This window comes from Sabethes cyaneus, chromosome 3 (genome assembly GCF_943734655.1).
Source record: "Sabethes cyaneus chromosome 3, idSabCyanKW18_F2, whole genome shotgun sequence".
NCBI lineage: Eukaryota > Metazoa > Arthropoda > Insecta > Diptera > Culicidae > Sabethes > Sabethes cyaneus.
Genome location: NC_071355.1, coordinates 165,817,724 through 165,827,677, shown reverse-complemented (window position 1 = coordinate 165,827,677; position 9,954 = coordinate 165,817,724). Strand labels below are relative to the sequence as shown.

Here is a 9,954-nt window from a genome sequence, read left to right as displayed (position 1 = left end):
TCGGCTTTCCCATTGTTGCAGTTCGCTCTCATAAATTTGGAATTAGACAGACTTTTCGAAAACAGACACTGATGAAACCTGCAATTCGTAGGCGAAATACGTGTTTATTGTGAATAAGGTTTATAGTAGAATTTAATCGTGAATAAGTTTTTCTTTCATTTAAATTTTGAATGCTGATTTTTAAACTTAATGCCAAGTTTCATTGAAAACAAACAAGTGGTTTAAAAGTTAGCCTTAAAAAATCAGTTTTGACAAGGTTCAAATGATCGCCTGTTTCTCAGAGATGGCCAAACCGATTTATGCGCTATTAGTTTCATTTGGCAGGTAATATAGCCGGATAGATCACTATTGAATGGTTTTTTGATTGGACGTTTAATTTATGAGCAATCGTATACACCACACCAAAATCTATACCTATAAAATAGGATTTCTGTCTGTCTGTCTGTCCCTATGTTCCTTATAGAATCGAAAACTACTGAACCGATTGGCGTGAAAATTTGCATGTAGAAGTTTTTGGGGCTAGGGAAGGTTCTCTAGATGGCAAAACACCCCTCCCCCCACTAAGATGGGGGCTCCCATATAAATCTATGCCTATAAGAATGGATTTCTGTCTGCTCTATGTTCCTTATAGTATCGAAAACTACTGAACCGGTCGAAGTGAAAATTTGCATGTAGGGATTTTTGTGCCAGGGAAGGTTCTTATGATGGTTAGAGATCCCTCCCCATACTAAGAGGGGGGGTTTCATACAAATGAAACACAAATTTCTGCATAACTCGAGAACTAATCAAGCAAATGGAACCAAATTTTACATGTGGGTATTTTTGGAGACAAGAATTTTTTCTATGGTAAATTGAGACCCCTCCCCACTTTAGGAGGGAGGGCTCCTACACAAATGAAATACAAATTTCCTCATAACTCGAAAACTAATTAATCAAATGGGACCATATTTGGCATGTGGGTGTTTTTGGAGGCATGAATTTTTTCTATGATGAATTAGGACCCCTCTCCCTTTTTAGAAGGGGGGCTCCCATACAAATGAAATACACATTTCCTCATAACTCGAGAAGTAATCAAGCAAATGGAACCAAATTTGGCATGTGGGGGGTTTTGGAGGCAGGAATCTTTTTAATGATGGTTTGAGACCCCTCACCCCTGTGGTAGGGGGATAAGGACTCTCATACAAATAAAACAGAAATTTTTGCGTAACTCAAGAACTAATCGAACTCGAGAAATTTTAGACTCTTTCATAAAACATTAATCAATAACAAGACCACCAAAAACTATCAATAGTAACATTAGATCATTCAGCGCGAGACGGCCACACCGCGAGTGTTGCCGGCGACCTGCCGTCGGAAGCGCCGGCCACTGCGGGGGCAGCCCCCCGTAGAGATCACCTCTATCTAGGTTTATTTATTTTCCTAGATTTACTGACCTCTAATACTTTCCTTCAGATGGGTCACCCGTGCGAAATGGTACTTTCTACGAAAAGATTTTCGGTGAAATGGTACATCCCGCGTAAGGTTTTTCGCGAAATGGTATTCTGCGAAACTCTGTATTCCGAGTTATGGTCAACCGAGAATTGGTGTTCCGCAAAATGGTATTCGGCGAAATGGTTTGTAATGATGGCGAATATTTAAACGCTATCCGCTTTATTTTATCAGGGTAAGCATTGAGGGGTGTTGTTTTCTACTTTACTGTGAGGAAAAATTGTATATTAAAACACACATGAACTCCCCAGAAACTTGCAAAACTCAAGATTGTGACAAAGGTCATCCGAGATTCATGATTTATGTATAACACAGTTCAATTTGTGGCAATACGAAGTTTATCGGGTCAGCTAGTTAACAATAATTTATAATGATTTATAATTTACCTAATTTCAATTATTTTAGTAACAAACGAGAGGTTTTGACACTACGAATATATATGCAAAATATTATAAGAATTGGTTTTACCGGTCAAAAGATATTAACCCTCGAACACTCGCGCCAATTTTTGTAACACGGTTACTCGCACGCACAATAGCCCAAAACCAAAGAAAACGTTCGCACTAGAGTGTTGACTAGGCAAACTTGGTTTTAAGTTTATCGAACCTTTAGGAGCGTTTCTTGAAATTGAATGCTCTATCGTCTGGTAGAATTTAAATTTGGATTAATCCCCCTAAAAGTGAAATAAAAAAATTATTTTTCTTCAATTTCAATATAACACATTGATGTGTTTTGCAAAGTTTTAGAGCATATTATAACAAGAAATTTTGCTGAAGACAGTAACCTTCTATCTCTTCAGCGAAGATAGAGAAATCTTATTTATTGTACATTCGAATTTGTAACATCAGTTTTTCTATTTTAGCTCTTTTTTGTAATTGTTGGGGTATGAAATGGGGAAGGCAACTAGGAAGAAGCGCCCAACATAGCTCTAGCCATCCCAAGCCCCTACCTAGCGCCTCCACGTGGCCATACCTGGAAATACTTCAATTTGTATAATTAAGTAGCCAAGCTAGGAGGTGCGGGGTCGTGCGGTTTTCAGTTCCTAACCTTACAAATGTAGTTTTAGGCAACCATTAAACCACACGACTTTATTTTCAAGTATTATATGATTTAAACTAATATTTTTGGCAAACTAATCTATTTTCAGAGAGCGAAATAAGGCGCTATATCCTTGGCCAATTGCAGCCTGGCTTCTGGTCTAAATACCATTAGTTCATCCCTGAGGGTCCGGAGTATCACTTAACCTTTATTAGCAAAGATACTCCCAACGATTGTAAATAAATCATTATCTATGTGTACGGGAAGCGTTTGGTACGGGAGGTCCACGCTTTCTTCCTTCCCCTTGATTTCAAGGAGTTAAATGGAATTAGATATTTTTTCTGGTTCCACTTGATTCCTTGGAATTCTCTCTGCGGTACATGCTGCGCAGTTGGCCTGGCCGTTGACAAGAAAAATGATTGATTCAAGTAATCGTCATTTTCCAGGATGCCTTCAAGAATTGGCTGCGTTAGTGTGAGATTAGATTAGATTAGATTAGATTTAGCTCTTTTTTGTAATTGTTGTATAACTTTTTCATGTATTACAAAGTTGTACAAATAGTAAAAATACACAACTTTGCTGAATATAGTATACCTCTATGTTTGCTTGTTTAGGAACTGTAGAACTTTGATTATAAAAAATACCCTAATGTTGACCCCGAATTACTCGACTACCAATATACGGATACATTTTAAACATTTTACATTGTTGGTAGTTTTGCTGCATACAGATACCATTTTTCCCTATAAAGAAACGAGAGAAAATTCCGGTTGGGGTCAATTTCGGTACACCTCACATGCTGCTTGCTTCGTTTCTGTGATGTCGGTTTATGCTGATCTATTTTCCTAACAATTTAAAGTATTATTGCATTGAATAATTCTGATATTTTGCTCATAACAAGTTTATTGAAGAATATACGTTAGTTAAACTACGATTTGTAACTTTATAACAATATGGAATTAAAAAACCTACACATGTTGTACAAAGTAGAGCAGCGTAAGTAACCGAAGGTTAATAAAAATTGATGAAATTTATTCAAGAAAATTTTATTGTTGTGAATCAAATAGAATGGCATTACAGGAAATTATGCATAGTTCAAAAACCTAGAAACTAGACCTTTACTACGCAATGTATATGTTATAGAATAATATTTCTTCTTACAACTTACTTTTACTTGCACTTACCCAGATTAGTAACAACTTACTCAGCAATTTCATGAAAAAAGGAACTATCAAAATTTGTAAGTGCTTCTATTTTGTTCATATTTTGTAAACTCATTCAATTTCCAAAAATTTTATGTAATGTAAACCAACGTACAACACAACGTTAACCAATAGATGAATTATGTTGCGAAGACGTGTCGATTTCTATCTCAAATAGCAAGTAAGACCGCATAAGAAAGGTTCCTTTCATCACTAGGTGGATTTATTCGAGTTTTTTTGTGAAATTAAGGAAATATATGAGCTATTCCACAACGTCATGACTAATCTTCGGTAATTGAAGCAGTTTCTCAAACAGTATTCTTGTTTTAGCTATTCGAACTGGTTCGGTTAGCCCATTTACCGAATAGCCTTGATCGCTCCTAAATGTTCATTCCCAATATCATTCCCTATAACGAATCTTATATTGAAGTTCTGCAAGTGCTTCATGATACGTAACGAACGTAATTAACGAAGTAAAAAATTTTTAACATCTACCCTCAAATCGATGATTAGTTGGTAGCGAATAAATACAATCGTCAGTCTTACACTTGTTGTTCGCAGTCTAGGTGTTCTCCCGCGATGATTCGGCAGTGTTCGCTGCTCACTGGCATATCTTATCGAAAGATGTTTTTTTTTGTTTTCCTTACAGTATAGTACAAGTAATAAATAAAATACATAGATGGGCAGTAATCCGAACTAAGCTGAGCAAAGTTCGAGCTATGCAGACGCCCGAACGCGATTTACCAGAAAGGTCACAATTTGCTTGTTTTGTGGTTAACATAGAGTAAAACAATTTGTTCAAACCATCCGGTGCTTTGAATATGGCGGATTTACGAGTGTTGCTCCACTTGGTTGCCGTTGTGCACTCTATCGTTGGACTCTATGGTTTTGCCAATATAAAGTTTCCCGCGGATTTAATGCCTTTTGGAGTTAAGTTTGGTGGAATATGGAAATATCTCACGATATGGAATACGGTAAGTAATGGTTTGTAGAGAACAGAATTTTCGATACTATCCCGCGTTATACACGTTTACTCTTCACTCAATGGTTTTCATTTTCGTATAAACATTCACATTACAGTATTTATAATTATATTTAGGTTTTCCCAAATTACTAAAGCAAGAATTGATGATTTGGGAAAAAATAGTAGTTTTAACAATAGCCCTGTGCTGAAAATAGACCAAAATTACAACAAAATAAATACAAAATTTTGAATAAAGCAGCAGTAAGACAAAACGTATACCAAAATATTCAGCAAACAACCAAACAAAAAAATTGAACCGGATTTAAGACTTAACTTAACTTAAGACTTGAGAAAAACGGAATCAAAATTAGATGATATTTAAATAAAAGCGAAATTAATTAGCAGGGTACACGATACAAAAACAAAATTTCTTAATTTTTCTAGGTTTTACCACATGTGTTTAAAAAATAACAGAAAAGTGTTTCGCTGATTCATATTTGAATTGAATTGCTCAATGGCCTCGCCGATTTAATATTTGTTTTTTAAAGCAAATATTTATATTTGCTATATAGTATATACGCAATAAAAATATTAATACAGACAAGATGTGCGTTTGACATTAGCTCTAACAAACACCAGGATCAATTTGGCTAAGTGGACATTATATTGATTGATTAAAATTTTCACGTCCAACTCACTCACTTTCATCTGTGCTTTTACATCACGTATCCTCATATAGAGCACTAGTTGATGTTCCTCCGCATTCTTCATGTTACGACATTCGTTGTCAATGATCATTGAATGTTTGTTTCTTACTTTCAATACAATAAATAATGTAAATCAAAACCGAGTTGAAAATTTGAATACATAGTAGAAACTAAACTGGAAGAACATAGAACATAAATTATGATTAAAACATAGAAATAGAGCCAAAATAAGCGCATTTATAATAGACGATCTACCTCATTCGTAATTATGAATGATCACTAAGTTACTGAAGTGAAAACACAAAACTAAAAATGGTGCGAAAATAGACAATGAACATAAAATTGAGAACTAGATTTACAAGACATTGATTTAAACATAATAGAATAGAGTCAATGTTGAATTGCATTAAAATTGAATCAGATTTAGAACTACAAAACAAAAGACAAAAAGGAAAAGGGTCAGGATAACATAGAAGGTGCGAATCCTTCAATCTTGGATGAGATGAAGAAAGCAGCCGGAGAGTGATAAGGCAGCAGGGAAGAAGGACATATCCGTCGAGCTTTTGTAAGTCGAGACTGAATAGTGGAATCTATTGGATCATAATAAAGAACAAGACGTTTGGGAGAGTTACCAGGCAACGGATCTAATAGTCAATGTTGCTAAAACTAAATCTGTGGCAGTAAAGACTTAAACCCTTCAACTGTACAGTTGAGCCCATCAAGGAGTTGAGCCAGTGGAAGCCTTTCAATAGCTTGGTAACCAGACAACGCGGGATGGTGGTACGAAGACTGATATAGCTATATATACGGAAAGCCAGGAGTGCCTGTGCCAGTGCTCGAAAAAATTGACAGCCCTGTATGAAGGCGAATATGAAACGTATTCAGCGCATGCATGCATGTAGTTTTCCCTTGGTAGTATTCTTTTATTTGTCGTCCCATGGACATGACTATTGAACTGCTGACAGTGTTTGTCTTTCTCAGTTTTATACCCTTCAAAACAATTCATTTATGAATTGCTGTGCTGAATGGTTGCCCGACTAGCCTCTGTCAATCATTTTCTTGCTTGATATTAACTTGATTGATATTTTAGGCGTATCAATTCAGGCGTATTGCATCAATTGAATATGGATTTCTAAGCACTGACCTTTGCACTCAAACCAGATCACCCTACATACGAAAACCCGAATTTTCAATTCAGATGTTAAATCTGTTTTATTGTACACTTGCGAAACATTTTGTGTCTTGGCGGAGACAACACAAAAACTACAGGAATTTATTAATGGCTGCGATGAATGCAAGTACTAATAATCTGGTGGCCGGATCACTGGATATCCAGCAAGGAGCCCATCAAAGGCCGATAGCGACAGAAATTTGGAAACGTAGGTAAAAGTGGATCGGATGCACCTTAGGCAAAGGAGCGAACGAGTTTTGCAATGAAGCTCTTGGCTGGAATCCGCAAGGACATCTAAGAGGTAAACCCAGAGGCTTTTAGTGATACAGCTTAGACAATGACATCCGGGCTCTTGATGAGAGCCTGTTCTGGCGGTAGGTGAGTGCTCTCACGGGGGTAATCGTCGACAAGAGAGTACTCTGATTTCATCGCTCTATTTTGTCGTGACCACGGTGTAAAGGAAACACCGCGCTTGAACCAAACACCGCGCTAGAACTTTTGCCAGAATGTTGTAAACAAACATGTTGCTCACATAACTGTGTCGCCAAAAGTAACTAAAACTTTATGATTTGTGTGTAATTTCTTCTAATAATTAAAAATCGACCCGGCAACCATGGAAGAGCATTTCATTTTTGAGTTGCGCGTGGATAACTTTCAATAAAACTCACAATATTTCTAAGTCGTAAAAAAGCAAAGCCTAGGTGTTACATTCCGTTATCGAAACTTGACTCTGTTTTTATACGACAGATTTCGCAGCCAGCTGTTAAAGTACAGTACAGGACAATTGCAGGGTCAGTTGCTACGATCCTATTGACTCTAACTAACAGCCTCTCCCAACCGGGACTCGAACATACGACGACTGGCTTATTAGGCCAGCATCATATCTCGAGGCCAACTAAGAGGATTCTAAGACGTATTCTGTATCAAACTTCAATGTTACGATTTTCCAACAAAACAGATTTAATTGATTTGGCTGATATACACCAACCTTGGTGATTCCACATCAAGAGTCAGGATGTTGACTTGTTCGTGGCGTGGGTTGGTTTAAAGTCAGGATATTGAAAGGCGCTTCATGAACGAAGGGGGTTCACAGAAATGATACCGTCATCACGAATGTGGAAATCTGTAGCCTAAAGCAGCGGTTCCCAACCTTTTTTCGGTTCGCGTACCCCCTGACGGATTTCCCTATACTATCCTGCAGCGAACTAAAGTTTTGGCGAACCCCCATTTGGGAACCGCTGGCCTAAAGGATATTGACTTCTATACATTCATTCTATACATTCTTCCCTTGTATTGAATTCTTATTACCAACGATAAATCCCTATATCCAAAGGACCAATTAACTGTTGGTGACCCACAAGATCACATGATGCAATTGAGAAAAGTTCGAAATTATAAGCTATAAACTTTTTTTTACATTACAGGCAATGCAAGTTGTTTACTTTACATTAAGCCTATTGAATGATTTCATCGGAAGTAATGAGTTGGCGCCGCGTCGAATGCCCGTAACACGAAAAATCAAGGACTACCTATTTGCAGCATTCCTGTTTCCTGGAGCGATGCTCGTGACTATCACTTTTTGGGGTATAATGCTCGTCGACCGGGAACTAATTCTGCCAAAGGTGTTAGAACCGATCTTTCCTGAGTGAGTTGAAACACGATAGAAATTTGTTTTAAAAATTATAATATACATATATCATCTTACTTTCAGCTGGCTCAACCATGCTTTACACACAAACATTGTGCTGTTTATGCTATTGGAACTTTACAGCAGCTTCCGACAATATCCGTCCCGTAAAAGTGGTCTTACTGGATTACTTACTTTCGGAATAGGTTACTTGACCTGGGTGCATGTTATACATCAGCAGAGTGGAGTTTGGGTATATGGTATTATTGAGGTGCTCTCTATGCCGCTGCGTATCGCATTTTTCGCCGGCGTAATTGGCTTATCTATCGGTTTGTATCTCTTTGGCGAGTTATTCAACAACGGTGTCTGGGTAAGAGAGCTGTGGACGTTGCGTTCCGCAACCAAGAGGTCAAAATCGACGTAATGCTATCGATATATTCAATGATTGTTTGCAGAAAGATAAAATAAACACCTTAATTTTTAATTGGTTTTTCTGCTATTTAGATTCTTAGTTTTGGGATACAACAGCTTTAAGGTAAGGGAGGCTAAACTAAGGAAATATTCACAAGTGGCCAGTGGGGCTGTGTGAAAATGGTGGACGAGCCTGAATAAGGAAGAAAGACTTTTTTCTTTCTTTCAAGTATTCTACACGGTACATTTTTGACATTAGCTGGGGCCCTGGCTGAAGCTGTTTGCAGTAAGAATGATATCAACAACACCAAATCCCAAACTCCCGGATCCTCGCCTCCACTCTTTGCTCCCCTCTGAACTCTACACATACGAGCCCCAGCTAATCATTCTCGTTTAGTGACGAAACCGCAAAATACTTCATAAAGGGTGTCCCACATCAAATAGCTTCACTAAAAAAACGCTGTAGAAAATTATCTGGTTGACCGATCGTTTTCAAACTTTCAGACAATAAAATATGACCCATTAATAAGCTTTTGGTGTATCTATTTTATTCAGCTTCAATACAATAATCGTATGCTCGCACCTTACGCTTAACACAGGTAATTCAACAATCGTTGCGAGATAATGACATGCTCTCCGACGGTGATTTGTACCTGCTGCGCCGCTTTACAGTAACTAAACTAACCATAATACCCCCGTCTTGTGTGTATGGCAGAGAGAGAGAGAGACCGAGAGAGAGAGAGAGAGAGAAGGGCCATATTCCGTCTGCTGCAAGGAAAACTAGACCCGTGACAGCACATGTTTTCGTAGCAAGAATCGCAATGGTGCTCTGAAAATAATCTCAATTCCCAGCGTTTTACTGGCAAACCGCAAAAGACAAATCGATCTACTCTCTCTCTCTAAACGGTCAACGGAAAACAAAAGCACTTGGTCGAATCAGATATCTTTGTCTCTTTGTAGTTGAGATGAGCAAAAACAAGCCTGGCTAGAGGTATATTTAGGTGTTTTAGTCGTACATTTCGGTTATTCCCACTATAACGGACATAACCGAAATGTACAACCAAAACACCTAAATATCAAGATCAAGAAGCAAGATTTTAACGCATATAAAACGTGTTTTTCGGCAAAACTATAGAGAATTAGGTTGGGTACCTCCGATTCGCTCTCATTAAGACGCGAGACGACACACCTGTATGTACATTACAACCAGGAAGAAAACTGTATTTCGAATGAATACAATTTAACGGAATGTCATCAATCAATGACACTAAAATATTTTTACAAAAAAAATGTTTTTTGTTCGAATAAAAAATCTTATTTTAGTTTAATGCTAGATACAATATATA

General features: G+C 37.5%; 1 protein-coding gene across 1 annotated transcript; it reads left to right on the top strand.

Moving 5' to 3' along the window:
• The first annotated feature begins 3,730 nt into the window (after positions 1-3,730).
• Positions 3,731-8,661, top strand: LOC128743391 (androgen-induced gene 1 protein-like). The gene is made up of 3 exons (XM_053839955.1): positions 3,731-4,702; positions 7,995-8,215; positions 8,282-8,661. Exons 1-3 carry the CDS (start codon positions 4,550-4,552, stop codon positions 8,619-8,621), a joined length of 714 nt encoding a protein of 237 aa, XP_053695930.1. The 5' UTR covers positions 3,731-4,549; the 3' UTR covers positions 8,622-8,661.
• Positions 8,662-9,954: the final 1,293 nt, after the last annotated feature.